Raw genomic sequence first — 21,084 nt, 5'->3', positions numbered from 1 at the left:
GATTGTCTGTAAAAGTCACTACAACACTAAAATGTTTGTTTTACAATTAAGTGGATCTTCCTCTGTCAAAAACATTAACGTTGTCATCATGTACATGTTTCCATAGACGAGTTAAATACTTCCGTGATAGAAATATTCATGATGGATAATTTTAATAACAGTGATGTGTCGAATCTCTACTTTTTCCTGTTTACGTTTTCCTAGTCTTGAAAAACGTGGTTGTATAATGAGAACATGTAGTAGATGTTCTCATGATAATATCTAGTAGATGCAAATGGAAATGATCATGCAGAAATGTGAGTTATGAATTCACAAAAGATGTGTTTGAAACGTAATGTAGGACATGGCATCTGTGGAAATATTAAATTAATCTTTAAGTAAATTAATTTCCAATATTCTTGTGATTCCTGCATGCCTTCTTGGGTTATTTGTTTGCTTGTAACAAACTCATTAATTTTCATTGATAATTATGAGGTTTCCTTATGGTGTTTTGATTTCTATTATTATATTGATAGCTGAAATTAAAGTCTATTTAATTCCAGATATTTTGTATTCACAAACAATGCACAACGATTTTCCTTACGAATTCGCTATAAACAACAACTCATTTTCTCACTGTTTATTGAATTCACACTTACTATCATCTTCTGTTTTTCTTTTGCACTGTGATGGGTATCTGAATGTCAAAACAAGACTTAATTTTCGAGAAAGTACAAAACTGCAATGTTTACAAAGGACGAACGAAGCACAACTCCGTTGTACACAAGTATCAATTGTAAACTAACAAAATCCTGCGACGCACCGCTGTTGCTAACGCTTGGCACCTCAGGATTAAACATGTGAATGTGCAAAAGATGTGCACGAAACATCTTTTTGGATAAATAGACTTACTTTTGTATTATCATCATTGGGAGTCCAATGCATCACTTTTGGCGTATGCGCCATAGGTTGGCCATTCCTGGTATAAACCAAAACGGATATTAGTACGTATGTACTGCTAACATTACTGCGTTTATCATTATCATCGATCATTAGTATATTTATAAAAAAAAAATTAAAAAAAACGACTATTGTGTACGTAATAAACTTGTATGATAATAAACTCTGACTATTATTATTATTGATCTTCACCTAGAAGACGAAAAACAATCTAAGTTGGTATCAGTACGACCCACACTTACCAAATTCCTCTTGTGTTTTTAATACCGAAAAATATTTTTTTAAAGTCTATTATAAAAATGTGTTTGTCTTGGAAAACCAACTCCCCAACTGTTGGAATCATCAGTATTTAACACAACTGTATTCACTTGCGAACAATAAGCTATCATTAAGAATCCTGTGTGAATGTTTTCTTCAATCAAAACCGCTAATAATTTTTCTATTTCTTTTTTAAGTGATTATTTATTGCGCTGACTGAATGTTGTTGCTCCCACCAACGACAGATTATTTGCAAACGTATAGTACATTTTGGACTGTGGTTGTGCTAAGGATTTATAATGCGTCTCTTCGTATCATTATAAAAGCATGTATTTATTTCTTCACTTTTAAATACATTTCTCGGACTAATTCACAGTTTATATTTTGTTTGCGATAAGTACCTAAGTAGGTACTTATCGCAAACAAATTCAGTAACAAGACTCAATTTGCAAAACGGAGCTGACATTAGCAGCTGTGCTTCAGCTTACTAGGAAAGCCATCTATTACATTAAAATACAGGATATCATCGATCTTGCCATATTTTATAGCCAAATTTACATGTTCGCACAATAAAACATACGGGCTTTGGGCACAGATTACATCTTTTAAATAGTACATATCAGTACCGAAAGCTTTATTCTCATAAGCTTTCTGCTAAATTTTGTAACTATTTTAAGTACTTTACAATATTTAGTTATAAAATATGAATGGATCTATAATAATACCCAATTTATTATCTTATCTATATCAAATTGAACCAGTTCGGCTTTATGTTTTAGTCATCTATTATGTTCACAAAGTAGCTGTTCATACCACTACTTTGTTAACATGCAAGGCTCAAACATTGAAAAATTCAAAATCCTGTGTAATGAAATAGATTATCTTCTGTACCTGGTTGCTATAGAATTCGTCTTAAATGGCGTCCTTTCTTGAACGAGAACATGAAATTAAAAATCTTTTTTATATTTCACAAAACTGAGTATTTGTCGGGGGTAAATCTATTCTAATATTAACAACAGCTAAAAATTAGTCGGTAACAACCATGCCCTTTGACTGGAACGACCTACGTTCGAGTCCAAGATAGCTTTTCAACAGAGGGCGAGTTAGTCAGTCACATATGAAAGGGGAAGAGTTTGTCGTTGTACAAAAAAAAAGGCTATAAGAATACTGGCAATTAACCTCGTAGCCTTCTTTACATTGGCCATGATTCAAGAAAACTTAACCCAACTCTAAAATACTCTATATGCTAGTAAGTTATAGTGTAATTTCACAAAATTCTCATAGACATTTAAGGAATATTATGCACCACAAATCTAAGTCAAGGTCCGAATTAATCACGTGATTGTAAACAACCAGAACTATATGCAAGACGTGTCTAAAGTTGAATTCAGTCCAATAGATTTCCTGGAACAAGTGATGGTTTGTTGTTATTTGGTTCAGTGTTTCTGAGTCGCACGTTGGTGTTTTGCAATGAGATCACGTTCACTGATATATATTTTTCTTATGAATGGTGAACGGGAATGCATCTGAAGCAGATCAACTTTATTAAGAGGCTTTTCCTGTTCTTCTAATTCCATGATCTCAAGGGTTTCACGCGTCTCCATCATCGCTTTTGTGGCGCGACACATTTGCACTACAAACTGAAGGTAGAATATGAAGAACCATAAAGGTACCGACAACTGAGGAAAATATACAACATCCAATGGCATGGAATCCACGTACTAGCACGTGGAACGGAAGTCTCCTGAGTGTGTAGTAGTTCTGCATGAAAATCGGCTCGATTCGTACCAGTTCCAGTGGGTTTAAGCACTTTTAAAATATATCTTTAGATTGGTTATTTATATTAATCGATTTCTTAACTGCCTTTTTTGTATTTTGTATTCGCAATGCAGTAATGAGACACAAATACATTCAAATACTTTTTAATGAAAAAAAATTATTACATAAATAATCATGAAAAAAAAATCGAATATTTACTCAATCCTCTTCTTGGGTAAAAGGTGATAATGACAAAAACAATATGTTTCTAATTAAATAGCATCAATTTTATTTACCAAGAGTACCAGTAGAAATTTTAAAACTGACGGATGATTCAAATACAAATCTACGAATGATGAGATCTAATGTTAAGAATTTTATTTTACACAATATAAAGCATATTAATTCTTTATAATATGCTTTATAAGATACTCGGATTTGTTCTGTTGATATTGGATGACTAGAACAACAATACGCACAATTAATGTTATTGTAATGATGAAACATTTCATACAGAGTCTGATTTCATACAACATTATTGTTGGAATTTATAAATTTCTTTACAGCGCCTACAGGCTTCCACCTATAAAAGTGTAAAGATCGTCATTAACTTTGATTTCAAAGAAATTTCCTAAATCTTTCAACACAGAATGTTCTATACGAGAAAGAGTTCTCGTTTATGGCAGTACTCAACCATTTTCAAAGACATATAGCGGCTTATTTCTCTTTCAGTGACTTTCTTCGTATACGAAGTGTTATTGCTAAACAAAAATCACAGAATAAAACAAACACTGTTCATATGTACACTTAGCGAAGATGATAATGAATATTTCCCCCACTATTATTAATTAAATTAATTAAAGTTGACTTTCCTAGTTAGAGCTATAAGTAGACATATTTCAGATATTTATTCTAAAATCCGATTTTAGAGATGGTTTTAATCTATTTTCGGAACAGGGTGATAGGTATATAAACTCACGTTTACTCGTTGCGGGATAGATTCTTGTTTAATCACTATTAAAGAACAACATCAAACGAATTATTCTAGCCAATGAATATAAACCATTCATTGAAGTAAAATTTCTTATATCCTTATAAGGACTGGCTTAAAGGGGCGAAGCAAGAATGCTTTTCATCTTCCCCGTTATCTGTAGAGGACAGTGTAGGGATAAAGTGTTATTGAGCTATTAAAGCTCTGATCATGATAGGAAGGTAACAGCAATAGCCGAGCCTCAGTTAGAACTACAGCATTGCCATCCATTACCCTCCAAGAATATTGGATTGAATGAATCAATTCTTGAATTATATTATATATATAACGTATTTGTCCAAGTAAAATTCATTAATTATAAGGTTTATAATAATATTCATTATTTAAAAATTAATTTGGTGTATATATTTCTTCCAAATTTTTTTCTTTATAATTTTAATTTTTTAAAAAATAGCTCCAAATAATCTAAGCTATTAAAGTTAAAGATAGTTTATAATGTTATTTTATAAATTTTCACAGTTTTACAAAGATAAATGAATGAATATTAACGCGAATATACAGTGAATTCATTGAAAGTTGTTTATATCAGTGATAGGTCACTATCTTAAAAACATTTCTCTACAGTGAAATAGTCCGACTAACGAAAATTACCCGTAGTCCAGTCGTGAATCTTTAAAAATGTTTTTAGTTCTGATTATTTGCATGTGAATGTTTAATATTGAAGTTTTCTTTTCTTTTTTATTTTTCCCATTTGTTATTTTCTTTATCTTCAATTTTTTTTTGGCCGCTATGTTATATTTAAAAGTCCACACCAATGACAATCGAATTGACTTCTTTTTCTTTTTCGCTTTTTTCTCTGTTTTTGAGATTGTTCATTGAAATGTCTGACTCACTAGATACGTAAGCAATATTCGCTACACCATCACTGAAGTTTAACGAAGGTGAAGAACTGGTTCCATTCTGCTGGGTGACATTCTGTTAGAAAAAAAAAATGAATAACAAAGTATCAATGTCATCTTAAAATCATGTTCTGCTATTTATCTTTAATTAATCTATTGTTGTGATTATATATAAAAGTTTAATTTAACTTTTTTCTTAAAAGTAATAATAAAAGTGATAACGCGCCTAAAGTTTTAAAAATTTCTAAATTAATAATTAAGAAATTTATTTTATAATTAAAGTTTCATATAATACGCCATAATATTTTGAACATGAAGATAGATGTTAATATAAATCAAGCTGATATTAAAATTAATATTAATATTTGAAAACAATATATTGTTTTGCTAATCAAACTATTACTACATCTTCAACGTGTAAGGGATCTAAAATAATATATTACTTGATCCTCTTCAACGTGTAAGGGATCTAAAATAAAATATATTCCTAATTTGGATTTTTTGCTATTTATTCTCCACACTTTGATTATTTCATTCATATCATATATATATATATATATTCCTAATAATAATACTGGAGAGAACGGACTATCGATATCTAACTCCTTATGTTGCTTCAAATGTTTTGCTTCTGTTCATCCCTCTTTTTACGCTTATTACTGTTTTTCCTTATATAAAGATGATTAACGAAATTCTTGAACATGCCTCCGACAGTTTCTTTAAATAAACAACGTTTCAAAAATGCAAAAATCCTAATTTGGTCTGCATTTTCAAAGCTCTAACATGCGTTATGTCACAATACGTGATAACAACTAATATTTATTCAAGATACCAAGTGATTTTATATAAACTTGGTTTTTAATCCCATTTCCCAAGTAAGCAAACAGACAAGTAAGTCAATTTTGCACCTGCGCATAGTGCAAGTCTGAGGCAACTCGTGGTAAAGGTGGATTAAGCTCTGATCACTTTCCTTAGTATTTTTCCCTAAATGTAAAGCACATCCCCTTTCGGAGATGTATGATGCTATGCATTAATGGCAATGGTCACTACCCATATCGGTTTCGACCTTTATTGAGGTCTCGTCAGTGGAAGCCAGACCTGAAAATGCTAAGTATAAATTTAAGTAATGCAGGGCTTATGAATTTGACCTAAACAATTTGCCACAAGGTGTTTTGACCTTATTCCATAAAATCTCAGGATGAGAGATAGATGGAGAAAGTTTTAACTTTGGTATATATTATGTATTCAAGATCTACATTTGTCTTTCTCTTGTCTGGAGGGGGATATGGTCATTATAAGTAATTTCTATTGTTAAGCCAGTCAAGAGTGATCGATGAAAAAAAGAAATTTTTTTTTTGTTATAATTCTTTCCTGGTTTTTCTCTATTTGTCTGGAGGGGGTATGTTCATTATAAGTAATTTCTATTGTTAAGCCAGTCAAGAGTGATCGATGAAAAAAAAATTTTTTTTTTTTTTGTTATAATTCTTTCCTGGTTTTTCTCTATTTGTCTGGAGGGGGTATGTTCATTATAAGTAATTTCCGTTGTTAAACCAGTCAAGAGTGATCGATGAAAAAAAAATTCCCTTGTTATAATCCCATGTTATAGCAAAGCGATTCCAAATGCTGATAACAATTCTTTCCTGTCTTCATGAAATGGAATAAAGTTTGGCATTTGGGATCCCTATTAAAATTAGTCGGAATTGTTTTAAGTTTATTATTTCAATGTTAAAATTTAGTAATTCAAAATTATGTTTCCATATGCTAAAGACTTTTTGTCCGGTTATTACTAAAAATGTTAATTACGAAACAAACCATGTTATGCGTGTCTAGCAGCAAAGTTTGGTCGACTGGTAGCGCCTCTGCTATTAATGACTCCGGTAAACAGTTAAACAAGTTTGAGTGAGGTTAGTAGTTGAACAGGTAACAACCCTCCGATGCTGTTGCACAGTTGGAAGTATCACATAACAATCACTTACTTATTTGTTAGTTTAATAAATAATTACTTATTTAATTTTTCATTAACTTGTGGTTCTCGTTTAGATATTGAAAATTGGATATTTTTGAGGTTTGGGGTTTAGCTGTACCAGAGCAGTTGTTAAAAATAATATTAATGAAACAAAATTGCGATTTTGTTTCTGCTGGGTTGGCGTGTACACTCATGACAGAAAATATAAAGTAAAATATTCAATCTAATCGCCCATATTCTATTATAACATTAACTTACCAAGTTGTCCTCACTGAACTTGTAATTTTTAGGGAAGAGGTATTTCACTAGTGGACACAATAGTCTGCCGTCCAAGCTGGAAGGTCTTGTATATCCTAATAATGAAATTGTCACACTTTCATTTGATAATAATGTTTCTCTTACTCATAAATGTGTAAAGGGACATTAGGGTGAGGTATTAAAAATTATAATTCACTATAAGCATAGGAAAGACTAAATAACAGGTATACTCTTCTGGGTAATTTTATTTAAAATTACCCAGAAGAGTATATTTATTATTTTCGAATATAATCTATGACATTTAACAATATTGTTTTATTTCATTCAATTTTATTTTTATTTATTGAAACATTTTGATTACGTTTTATAGATCAAGGGACATGAATGTGCCTTATTATAGGGTTTTTATAATATCAGGCGCAGTTCAAAAGTTTCAGGAATTTAGCAGACAGTTTTGCTCAGGAAATATACAATGTAAGAAGTCTTCAGATTGGGACCCTTCATTACTTGGGCGTTTTCTTACTATTTGTGCTATTTCTTAGAAATAGCACAACGCTGACTGAAGAATAGCATTTAGTAACACTACCGATTGCCTTCAAATCTATTTTCATTTTTAGAAATAAAGAAAAAAAAAAGAAGTCCGAAGGTGCTAGATCAGGGAAGTAGGAAGGATCGATTGGTGTTAACAATTTCTTTCTTTGTAAGCAAGTTGAATACGAACAATGTGAAATGAGCATTGTTGTGAGAAAGAGGAGAAACTATGTTTGCCTCTGCTTAAATTATGCAATATTTTTGTTCATAATTTCAAGGAAAGAATTCATGATGACTTATAGCAAATTCATATTAACTAATATGATTGTAACGCATCGTCCTGAACTTAAGATGCCAAGAGCATCTTACTGAACTCCTACAAAACCTCTCTACAAATAGCAAGAAGTTCTAGTCACTAGATGGCGCTGGGTCATAAAAAGGAAGTTCTCTTGTCATCAGTTACCAAAACTTTCGGACCCTACCTGATATAGAAGCATTAGTTTAATACTTTTGATTATAAGATGAAATGTTACTACTAATAATAAAATTACCTGTTAGGAAACTAACAATGAATCCAACTAAGACTACTGTAGCACATCCAGTAGCACTATACCACATGTATGATAGTTTGTACAACGGGAATATGTCTTGCCTGAAAGAGAAATCCAGTTTTTTGAAATATTGTATTATATAGGAATTATTCCTTATTTTTAAGAATTTCACGAACATGTTTTTATTTTCTGAATAACTCTTTGAAGTTACACGACAACTATTAATATTTATTTCTTTTGGTTTACTTCAGAGATTAATTTTAAGCTTAATCGATTTAAAATGAATGATGTTACAATGTTAATTATTAAAATATACTAATCTAATATTAACGTATTTTAATAATTTTCTGAAATCCATTTCAATTAATTGATTAAACAATAATTAGTATAAAAATAAAATGAAATAATGGATAAAATAAAGCACTATTTACAACAAATGAGGGATTACATATAGATGGCGCCTCTGTTGCCATCCTGTTAACAGATGGTGGCGCCGCCATCAGTTAGCATTATGGCATGCAATATAACATTTTGTTGTGTTTTTCCCTATATAACACAGGCCTGCCAAATTCGAGTCATGAAAAGTTGTCTGGAAACTATTATATTAACTGTTTCTGATTTATTTTTGACCGCTGATTTCAAATATCTCTTCCATTTTTCTCTACCAGGTAAGGATTTTTCACAAAATGGATCTCAATATTACAGTAAAATAGCTTTAAAACGCATTATATTAAGTAAAATAATAGTATTTAAAATTTTCTGTAAACAGTTTTGGAATGAAAGTCTTGGGAAAAAAATTTAATTGAAGTAATTAAAGATTAATCTTTAGTACATACTTCATATTTCATTGTGGTGTCATTCTTTATCCTTCAAAACTTCTTTTTGAACTTTTTTTGTGAAATTCTTTACCCGGGTAGTCTCTGTGCAACATCCAGCAATATTCGGCCATCGTGTTGACATTCCACCTGTCCTGATACCTTCTTTCCATTTCCTTGATGTCTTGGAATCGCTCTCCTTGCTGACAGTTCCCAGATTCTCAGGTAAGTAGTCTAAATGAAAGTTGAGAAAGTGCACTTTTAAGCTCATAGAGCATCCCAGATTCTTGAATTTCCCTAGCATGTCTTCCAAAATCACTATATAACTGGGGTCCTTGCGATTTCCTAAAAATTTGGTCACCACCTCTTTCAAAGCTTTCCATGCTTCTTTTTCAACAGTTGCCATTATTTCTTCAAACAGTTTATCCTTCATAAGTTTCCTGATGTCCTGACCAATATAAAAATACCTTTATTCAATTTTGTTGTAGATAATCCCGGAAATTTTGCACAGATGTATTTAAAACACTCTCCTTCTTTCGACAAAGCCTTGCCTTGACAAATTGCTTCATCAATCCTAGCTTTATGTGAAGCGGGGAGGGGGGTAAAGGATTTTTTCCCGAGCAACCAAAGTTTTGTGTAACACATTTTTAATTCCAGGTTCTAATGTGACTCTTTCTGGCCATTCCTTCTTGATCCAATGTTGCTCTCGATTTCGGCTGTCCCACTCGCACAAAAAGCATGGTTATTTAGTGTATCCTCTTTGTTGTCCCAAAATTATAGATATGGCTTTAAGATCACCGCAAACTGTCCATCCATGATCATTGTACTTAAGTTTGCTGAGAATGAAGGCTAAATTTTCGTATCGTTCTTTCAAAGGCACGGAATGTGCTACTGGTGCAAGCATACTTATTGTAATTATGGAGAAGCACAGCTTTGAGGCTTTTTTTTTTTGAGGAATCGATAAACAACCTCCAATCGATGACTTCATATTTTACGTTGAATTTTCTTATCAGTCCGGGAATATTGCTACAGTAAACTAAATCACCTTCCTCTGAAAAGGAAGAAAGAAAATCTCTTTCTCTATATCTAAACAATGAGAAAGAAGTGCCGCAAGATAACAAATTCTTTTCGTTTAGTCTCGAGCCCAGCAATTCAGCAGATTCCTTAGGAAGACTAAAATCTCTGACCAAGTCATTTAAATTGGTCTGCGAAAAAAGTTCAAGTGGGCCACTATCTTTGTATTCGTCATTATTGAAATCTTCAACTTCTTTGTTTGAATCGCTGCTGAGTGGTTCTTCTAAAATTTGTGGAGATGTTGGCACGGGTATTTCAGGACCATGTTCCACTTGGCGTATTGCAAATGGTAAATTAGGATAGGAAATATCTTTTTTATTTTTCACATTAAAACCTCGAACATTCAAAGAACAGAACTAATAGTCATCGGTATGGTTGCGGGGTTCCCGCCGTACCATGGGAATTCCGAAACGGAAAGATTTTTGTTCTCCCTTCGACTACCTTCTAAGTTCCTCTACACAAATAGAACATATTATATGCGGCGCCCATGGCTTATCTATGTCACCAAGTTTCATCCCAAAATACGCATAGTACACTTTTTTCACGAAATATGTAATGTTTCTTCTAACTCCCCGCATATGTAGCAGAAAATGTTAGGTGAATTTTTGCAACCTCTTGAACCCATTACAAACACCACTTAAAGCACAGTTAAACGAATTTTAAAGAATGACATCAACACTATTACACGACACTACGCAAAAACGTTAAAAAACCACAAACGAATTAAATTAAATCTTCACACTAACTTAGAAAATATGCCACCTTTCAGAAATATGATAACCTTAGTAGTCAACGACTAAAGTTCAACTAAGGAATCACACAAGAAAATGTGTCTGTGACAATTCTCCTCCCTCCTATCTCAAGAATGAGAAGTTTCGTGGAAATTTCTTTATTTACCATAAAAAGGCAGATGTAAATAAAGGAGAATGAAAATAAATATCAATGCGCTGAATTTAAATCCAAATACTACTAATAAAACCGATAAAATTAGAAATTGGTGAGTGATGGAATTTTTTTACTATTTTTTCTGAACTCAGTACCTACAAATCTATAAGAATCAATTATGACTTCTCAGACAACTTTTCCATCGCAGGCCTGTGAATTAGCTCACTATGGAAGCGTCATTGATATTCAACAGTTTCGATTGATTTGATAGCGAAATTAGTATCCAATTGTAATGGGTAAATATTATAATAAATTCTCTTCAGAAGAGACTTACTCGTGAGAGGTTACTGTTGCATTTGTTAAAGTCTCAGTGAGAGTTTCCGTCAAATTGGCAGAGAGGGTCCAGTTAGAAGGACAATTAGCTATGCTAACAGGAGGCTTTGGATATTGTGGCTTGTATATGAAAGCTCCAAATCCGATCCAGAGCGAGATTCCAAGTCCGGTGAGAAGACCTGTGATAGCTCCCTGCGGATGAGAAATTAATCAAAGGATAAATACATATAGATGGCACCACTGTTTATTTTGTTAGTGCCTCCTATTTTATTTATTTTTCTCATGTTATTTTTCATTAAATATAGAATGTAATTTAAAAGGAATTGGGCAGTATATTAAAAATTAAAATGGAGTGGCTAGACATTGAATTCTTTATTAAATTAATCTTATAATTAGAATGAAAAGACTTCTTATTTTGATATCCAAGATGTTTTAGTAGTTTTAATATAATTAGCTCTATACTTTTTATGCCAATACTGTATAGTCTGTACATTAGAGTTACAAATTCATTTGCAGCTAATATTGTTCAGGACTAAAATAATCAAGCTATATTCTTCTAGTAGCGAAATCCTGCTTTTAAGTTCAATGGTAAATTAACTTTTAAGTCAAATAACACATCAGCAGTTCTGTCCTACGATGTTCTATATTAATAGAAGGTCGTAGGGTATTATAAGAGCCTTCGTAGCTACGTTGGTATGGACGAAGCCCTTTGGTCGAAAAGACCTGGGTTCGATTCCTGTCTATGATGTGAAGAACATTTATCTGGTCTCTTTCGACTAAAGGTAAGTTAGCCGGTCACATACCGAGGTGGGAATTGGAACCTCCGTATGCGACATCTGTAGACATAACACACTCCTGGAATGAGGATTAACTAACCTATTCGTTCGGATTTTGGTAACGCTCACACGGTAAAGTGTAGGCCCACGCGTGAGCGTCAATTAGGGGGAGGAGGAAGATATTATAACTCACATATCTACTGATCTTTGTTTATTTAGAATGAAAATTTATGAGAAAATACATATACATCCTCTGTCCAAAAAGAAACCGAACTTTTCGAAAATAGAAGAAACTAGTGGCGCCACCTGTTGTATCTTTTTGTCGTCGAAAGCGGCAACCTTCATTGTTGTTCTGTCAACTGTTTATGACATTTATTTCATGAGAAGCCGAGTTATAGTGCCAAGAGTGACAGTGTGTTTTAACGAACGGCTCAGTGGAGACCACCAGAAGAGGAGCATCGGGAAAAAAAGTCGCTTGGAGAAGTCAAAAGCAAAGACAACGCTGATTTGTTTCTACGATTCCAAGGACATTATCCACAAAGAATTCGTTCCACCTGGCCAAACCGTCATGGTGAGTTTTATCTCGAAGTTTTGAAGCAATTGATAGCGAGAATTCGTCGCGTACGGCATGAATATCGTGACGACCGACCGTTCGTCAAAACTGCACTCTTTGCCTATAACTCGGCTTCTAATGAAACAAATGTCATAAACAGTTGAAACAACACTAATGAAAATTGTCGCTTTCGACAACAAAAAGATACAACAGGTGGCGCTACTAGTTTCTTCTATTTTCGAAAAGTTCGGTTTTTTTTCCGGAAAGAGGGTGCATATTATAAAACGGCTATTACTTTGATTTGATAAATTGTTTATAGCATCAGTAATAAAATGAAATATTAATGAAACAACTGACAGACCAATGTTGAACTTACCGCAGAATTTGCCCATGGAATAAACATGCCAAGTGAGAATAGCCCAAGAAGAGGTCCACCGATCATTCCGAACAAACTCAATGCAGCCTGCAAAAGATACAATTAGATATTTACAAAAACACGTCATATTATCTGCCTTTCTGTAATCTAAGAATTAATTTTTTTTATAGAACAGGATTAATTAAATATGCGGATATTGAAACTATGATTCGAAATTCAAGACTATTTAATAAAAAAAAAATGTAGTCATGGGTACAGTATTACTAATTCCGTTTAGGATTTTTGCCAAAATATAGCGAGAATTGCGCCAAATTTCAAGAAGTCCCATTTTCTTCATCACTAGAACAAGCCTGATAGTCCACGTATTCAGCACCTGCCTTAACCTTACAGAACTATCATATGATTCGCTACTCTATGTTATTAGCATTTAGCCAAAACGGATATCCCATCCGAATGTGCTATGAGAGCATTTTCTGCTTGAAGACATTAAAAAATAAACAATTAAAGTTACTTATTTAGATGTAGGCAACAGAAAAGTTAATGCCGACCTAGTCTGATATATTCAAAATTCCTAGGTGGGTGTTGTCAAAAATAGTTCAGACTGCCACGTATTCAGGACAACCTGATGTATAACTTTATGTCTCTTTACTAAACACATAAAATTTTATTAGTCTAACTTGCACCAGCTCGTGTGACTGACAATGCTGATGCTATAAACAAAAATATTTAAGAAAGATGATGGCAATTAAGTTAAATTTAAAATAAAAAGAAATTTTCTTTTTTTATCGATCTTAGAATGGAAGTAATTATAGTAATTTATTGGAAATAAATTTAAAAAAGTATTTCAAGGATATCTCTGTTACATTTAAAAAATTAGCCATTTTTATGGACATATAAAAAAGACATAAAACGCTAGAAGTATATAAAAAATAATGGAAGCCGAAGATTATTATAAATGAAGGGGGGGGGGGATATTACCTGTAATACGTTTCCCAACTGTTGAGCAACTGCAACCAGCGCTATACACAAAGCTCCATAAACGAATGCTAAAAAAAAAAAAAAAAACGGAAATATATTCTCTGTTTAGACAGTGTTGATATGCATTTAATATACCAAAATTATTTTAACATTTTCAATGAAACCTAGAATATCAAAAATTGTTTCTTTCTATCCATCTTTCAACTGCACTGAATTAAGTATTAGTCTTTCATTTTGTGCGGGGTAATCATAAAACAGTTCGGTTTCCATAGCAACTTCAATGGCAGTGAGAAACTAGCCACACTGCAGAGCATGAAAATATAATATGCAGTTACATTCTCGATTGTCTGGCCAATTTCTTCCCGTTATTTAATATATTCCCTTGTAGAATACCCTGATAAATATATGGAGAAGGTCAGGTCCACGACACTATGGCATTCTCCTTTCGTATTGATTGTTAAAACACTCATGAAACAAATTTTCTGAAGGGAACACCATTACAGAAGAAACTAATCCGTGCGAGAAATTTTGTTATTTTGTTTTCTATATTAGCAGAAGAAAGATCGTTAGATGTAGGTTCGATTACAACAGACTAGAGGGGAACTTTTTCTAGGTGTTCCTCTTCCAACTGATTCTTTGATGGAAGTAAGTCATTGTTATTTCTTTATTTTATTGCAGAAGACATTCGAGTTATTGATATCAGAAATATTGAGCAGAAAACATACAATACAAGAATGTATAGTAATACTAGTTAGGATTAGGAACAAAAGATGGTGGAAGTTGTCTGTCGTTGTCTCGTCATCCGTCTTAAATGTTTAAATTATAGATTTCAGCATTTTAATTTTAAGTAAACTGCACATGACTACTGAAAAATTCATCTTTTTTTTTTCTTTTCCTAGTGATGGGAATATATATATTTAATTAAAACAATAAATTTGATCTGATGATAAACAAATACGATTTTCAGACAAAAATTTAAAAATTCAAAATTCACCTAGAATTTTAGTTATTCTTGTAGCCCATAGTTCAGACAAGTTGGGGTTGATGTAGGCTTTGATAAAATCTTCTAACGTCACAGCTGCTAGAGAATTGACGCCTGAAGATACAGTACTATGAAAATATATAAAAGGGTTTTCCTTTATTGTTTATATTCAAAGAAATACAATTTTTCACATGGTTTTAGTTCAGGAATAATACTAGGAAAAGTCACAGTAAGGCTGCCACTATTTTTATTGCATCTTTTAAAAATGAGTTCGACACGGTCGCTATCGCTATTTTTTAAAAACACTGACATACTGTACAGATGAACAGAATCACCTGTGTTGTCTGCCATCTACTGGAGGAACTTGGTACTAATTTGATCTAGGTTACTGTACAACTCATGTGGTAATCCGGTAAAACATGAATTAATTAAGGAATCTTACTTTATGACTTTCCCTTATTTTGTAAGAGTTTAAAATGACAAAGTGCCATTTCTGAAACGAAAATACAAAATTAAATATTTAGATATATTTCTTTTCTTAATAAATTTCAAAATATTAGCACTCTTTTGGCATCCCCTGAAAAGACAGACAACATCAATACTTTTTAACACTTTCATTGCCAAGCTGAAAATTGGAATTTCGTGTGGTGGCCAACTTTTTTTTATTTTTTTATTTAGTAAACGACGTCACGCGATAACGCGTGACCGGCCGTTTGGTGAGAACTCGCATCGCGCAATATCGCGTGTTTGGCAATGAACATGTTAAAGAATAATTTATACCCTATTTTAGAATAGTGTTCTATGTATATACATACTTCATAGGCCACCCAAGATCTTTAATTTATTATCATGCATGATAACGTGGGAAGTATTTACGTAAAAATCAGGATTTAAGCAACTTGATTTAATAATACTCTCAAAATTACTAATTTGTCATCTTACAAATGTAATGATCAACAGATATTCCGTCTTAATACATTGTTTCAAAACTATTTTTTTCGTGAGATGATCTCACTAGTGATATTATATTAAATAAATATTATTTCATTATCAGTTAGTAATGATTGAAATCTCAATTTTAACAAATCATACTAATTTCAATAAATCTTACTTCTGATTAAATTTTTTCAAAACCATAACACGATTCTTATATCAAATCGCATTCACAATTCACTTAGTTCCTAAAAGAACTGGGAGATGGACTAATTCCTTGACTCTTTATCCACATCCACACAGATTTTCTTCATTCAGATGAAGAAAATCTGTGTGAATGGGGTGTTATTGAGCTAAAAGCTCTAGTCATACCTGGGTAACAGCAATAGCCGAGCCTCAGTTAAAACTTCGTTGGCTACAGCATTGCCATTCGTTACCCTGATTAGTAAGTAAAGGGTAAAATCTCAAAAAATCGGACGATCTCTAGGCCACTCCATAGTGGGCGAAAGACCGTCCATGTCTCAGCGTTGGTTCCACTCATTGACGGCCGCCCCGCCCTAGCACCCCGACTAAGCAGAACCGCTCAGCGTTGGTTCCACTCAGTGTCGGCCGCCCCATCCTAGCACCTCGATGGGCTCCCCGACTCCTGAGCAGAACCGCTCAAATTCCGAGGAAAATAATTCACCGACAAGAACCCCTCAGCGGGCCCTGCCGGGGAACACCTTCCCCGGAGACTCAAGGTGCTCCCTTAAGGCAAAAACCCTAAGGGAGCGAACTCAAAAACTCACACCCAGGATAACAGCAACAGCCGAACCTCAGTTTACTTCCTCGGTTCAGCATTGCTAATTGTTACCCTGGTTAGTAAGTAAAGGGTAAAATCTCAAAAAATCGGACGATCTCTAGGCCACTCCATAGTGGGCGAAAGACCGTCCATATCTCAGCGTTGGTTCCACTCAGTGACGGGCTCCCCGACCACTGAGCAGAACCGCTCAAATTCCGAGGAAAATAATTCACCGACAAGAACCCCTCAGCGGGCCGTGCCGGAGAACACCTTCCTCGGAGACTCAAAGTGCTCCCTTAAGGTAAAAACCCTAAGTGAGCGAACTCAAAAACTCACACCCAGGATAACAGCAACAGCCGAACCTCAGTTAGCTTCCTTGGTTCAGCATTGCTAATTGTTACCCTGGAAGTCCTAAAATGGACTTTTTCGACATCGATTCCTTTGCAATGCACTGCTATTATATTGCTTCAGAAGTTTCGTTATTAGTTTACTTTATTGGTGTACCTAGTTATTTATTATTTTTTGAGTAAATTCTAAGAAAACTCAAATTCTTTTCAGTGATTTGTTTTAATTTTTAATATACATTAAAATTATATAGATGATTTTGTTCATGTTTAGAAATTAAAACTAAACGTTCTTGGGAGATCGGGTACATTATCTACTCGTGGGTTGGATTCTTATATATCCACATAAAAATTAAACCACACAAGCAAAAAATTGAACAGCTGATCCATCTCTTCACTGCATAGAGAATCGCGTTACCTTATTCATACTCATAATTTCTTTCTTTTTTCTTAATTGATAATTATTCCTGTACAAAGGATAAAATTGTGAAAACTAGACAAGATTAATTGTACTCTTATGAATCTAAGCAGTAATAGAATTATGGATTATTTATTGAATTCCCCCTACCAAAAGCTTTCATTAGGTCCAAAAGAACTTTCATTGTGCCCATGAGGTTGTACGTTGGCTATCAGTTATAGCTAACATCTTATTTTGATTTCATGTTTTAAGGACTACAAACACGGGTGTACACTGCACTTCGCTACTTATTATAACCAATATAGGATATTTATATTTGCTACAAAATGTGCGATACGTTTCAGAACTGAGAGTTTTTACATAATTATTACTAATTCGTCAACTTTAAAATTTTACATATTACTGATCTGCTTTTAGGGATGTTATCTTCCTGTTCTGTCTTCATTTTACGTTCAACCACAGTTATCCATTACTTATTTTTACCATAATCATTTACCGAATGATAGAAATTCTAAATCATTTAACGAAATCTTCCCAAAAAAATTTACCGAAAAATCCTAAATCATTTACCGAATAACAGAAAAACTTAGTTCTTATAAGGACTGGCTTAAAGGGGCGAAGCAAGAATGCTTTTCATCTTCCCCGTTATCTGTAGAGGACAAGGTAGGGATAACGTGTTATTGAGCTATTAAATTAAAGCTCTGATCATGGCAGGAGGGTAACAGCAATAGCCGAGCCTCAGTTAGAACTTCATTGGCTACAGCATTGGCATCCATTACCCTCCTAGGGTATTGGATTGAATGAATCAATCACCGCATCTCACGGTCGATTAACAGAAAAACTTTTGGTTTTTCTATCATATCATTATCAGTTATTACTATTATAGTTTGGTGTACTAAATAATTTAGGATTTTTATAAAAATAATTAAATAAATTTAATTTTACTGTAAAAGTTTGATATAAATTTTAAGATAATTTAAAGTTATATTTATATAATAAAAAACTTGGTTATAATCTCGAAATATTTATTGTTTAAGAAGTCATGTTAAGACGAATATTTGCTCTTGTAATTAAAAAAAACATTTGCTCTCTCTCTGTTTCTGATTGCTATATATAATAACACACAAGTTATCCACACTTTTTCCAATAAACAATGTAAAATATATGACACGATATTAATGCACACAATTTTAAGTTTTTATCCTTTATATTGAATCTCTGATCAAACATTGCAAAAAGTGACGTCATTTGTGGAGCATGATTATTGACTCTTTGTTTCAAAGTTTTTTTGTTTTTTTTAATAATAATATAATTTCAAAATACTAACCTGAGAGCACCACTGAAAATGCCAGCTACGAAGAGACCAGGAATCCCAGGAAGAAATCCGAGAATATCCATCACAAATAAAGGAAATAACTAAAGAACATGAAAAGAAAATTTTGATTTATCGGTCAACCAGCATATCCAAACATAATTCACTAAAATTTCGAAAAGATTATCTTTTTTTTTTTAAACTAATTTAACGCAAATTTCGACTACATTGAATTGCAGAATTAATACGCTAAGAATAGTTCTAGACTTTTTTTTTTACCTGATCTGGCGCTGTCACTTGTTTTGATGCTATCGGATCACAGTCAGCATATTTGGCATAGATGACCAATCCTGCTAAGCTAGTGATAGTCAGAAGAAACGAGAGGCCAGGGAGGTTAAGCCAGATAGCCCTGCAATACGAACATTACAGTCTTAAGTCATAAAGGGGTGTATCAAATGTACATCCGTAAACAAATGGATCATTCGAAACTCATTAAGGAAATAAAACGAAATATTAATAATGATAAAAAGGGAGTACTTTTAAGGTTTCACTTGATCAAAAGCTTTTAATAAAAAAAGTTAATTCCTTCATAAAGACTAACAACTTCAATATTTAAAATCAATTTCAAATATAACAACTAAAATTACATACAATTAAAATTTATTTTTTAAAAAAATATTATTATTCACAGTCTAGTAAGTATTTTAATTTAATATATAAAATTATGTGCTACATTTTTGCTGTTTAAACCTTATTATACTACTTTTTGGGATCTGTTCATCAGCTATCTTCGTATCACCAGTTTCATATCCATCCCATGTTCTACTTTGCGTAACCGAGTTCTATATATATCCTGTCACACGCCTTTGCAAATTACAGCTGCATCATTTAATTCAGCCTTCACTCTATTATAAAAAAATAGTAAATAGCAAGTCCATGCTTCCCCTCGTAGAGTATCATATTGTTATTAACTCATTCATGAATTCGCTCTTTGACCAACTTTTCACCACTTTTAAGATACTGATCCATCTATAATTTCCTAACCGACTCTTAGAGCCTCCTGTATGCAAATGAATTATTTTTACCTCCTTCCATTCTCTTGGAACAGAGCTGAAACTTACAATTCAACAGCCTTGCAGACATTGCCTGGTTCCCAGCTGAAATCCATCTAAACCCAACCCAATGTCCTAATTCGCATTGCAATTCCTTGATATCATGAGAACCTCCAATTCGTCAACTTCTGTTCTCACATCCGACTCCATAACCTTTGTTTCATCAGTAACCTCACTTGGATGATATATCATTGAAAATTGTCACCAAGTAACTCAATTAGTTTCTGTCACCCCCACTTCCATTAACCCTCAAAAGTTATCCTTCCATAGTCATTCTTCCTCTTACTTGCAACATAACAAAAGACCTCTTTGAGAATTCCTTTGGCTTCCTCGATTAATTTCTTCTCATAATCTGATTTTGCTTCCTTACCATGCTGGTCACCTTTCCTGACTGTCTACCGTATTACTGTTCGTTACTTTGCTGGTCACTTTTCTCCTTATATGCTGCCATCTTTTTGAAGCTTCTGCTTAATGAAACTACTCATCCATCTAAATTCCTATCGCATTTATCCTCGTGGACTTGGGTATACAGTCTAATATTGCTTTCTCTAAATACCATTTGACTATCCTCCATGCATTCCAACATCCTTCTCATGCAGATTTTTCATAGCACTGTTTTTAGCTGACTTCTGACCTTGTCATATTCACCTGCCATGTAGTTTCACATACTCCTTAACTGAAAATCACTCCCTAGTGAGACAATGTGGACACCTTGGTTATGGACAGATCTTCTGATCCTATGACCAGATGCAGCACTCTCATATCTCGAGTCTCTTCCATTACATTCTGGTTCAAATAATTATACTCTTTGTAATACTTGCTGACATGGCTTCCACATCATCCTTGGACTATAGAAGCAACTAATTACGTATTCTGTCCTATTGGCCTTAATCTCACACAAGATTGCTCTTCAAAACAGCTGACATCTGGCTTCCAGTCCGCCTACTCTTTTTTTGGTAAAAATCCTCAGCTGTCATCACCATCATTAGTATCTCTCACCCTGCCCTGTCTTCTTTATTCTCCCTGAAAATACTAAACCCTTCACATTCTATCCCTGTAACTACACCATCTGCTGTTACACAAGTCTCACTAATGCGTATAACATTTGACGAGACTGTCCTAACTAGTTCCAAAAAGCCTTCTTCTAATTAGTATATACAAAATGTAGCATATCTTTAGGGCCCCTACCAACCAGCCTTTCTATCGTAAATTGCTTCCCCATTCCATATTGTCGCTTGAGAGATTAGATTCCACTTTTTGG

General features: G+C 33.3%; 1 protein-coding gene across 1 annotated transcript in view; it reads right to left on the bottom strand.

Annotated features, from left to right (window-relative positions):
* Nucleotides 1–3,191: 3,191 nt before the first annotated feature.
* The window catches only part of LOC150105623 (sodium-coupled monocarboxylate transporter 1-like), a 53,808-nt gene continuing 35,915 nt past the window's right edge, over nucleotides 3,192–21,084 (bottom strand). The window contains exons 7-15 of the mRNA XM_090394949.1: nucleotides 18,991–19,120; nucleotides 18,727–18,815; nucleotides 14,936–15,051; nucleotides 13,942–14,009; nucleotides 12,964–13,050; nucleotides 11,260–11,450; nucleotides 8,152–8,252; nucleotides 7,070–7,164; nucleotides 3,192–4,921 (exon numbers count right to left, since the gene is read on the bottom strand). Coding sequence (XP_090251075.1) covers nucleotides 4,745–4,921; nucleotides 7,070–7,164; nucleotides 8,152–8,252; nucleotides 11,260–11,450; nucleotides 12,964–13,050; nucleotides 13,942–14,009; nucleotides 14,936–15,051; nucleotides 18,727–18,815; nucleotides 18,991–19,120 — 1,054 coding nt within the window. The 3' untranslated portion in view covers nucleotides 3,192–4,744. The remainder of the gene's footprint in view (nucleotides 4,922–7,069; nucleotides 7,165–8,151; nucleotides 8,253–11,259; nucleotides 11,451–12,963; nucleotides 13,051–13,941; nucleotides 14,010–14,935; nucleotides 15,052–18,726; nucleotides 18,816–18,990; nucleotides 19,121–21,084) is intronic.

The sequence above is a fragment of the Typopeltis vanoorti genome, chromosome 6 (genome assembly GCF_054136105.1).
Source record: "Typopeltis vanoorti isolate ZY-2024b chromosome 6, IOZ_Tvanoo_1.0, whole genome shotgun sequence".
NCBI lineage: Eukaryota > Metazoa > Arthropoda > Arachnida > Uropygi > Thelyphonidae > Typopeltis > Typopeltis vanoorti.
This window is presented reverse-complemented; position numbering and strand designations above follow the sequence as displayed.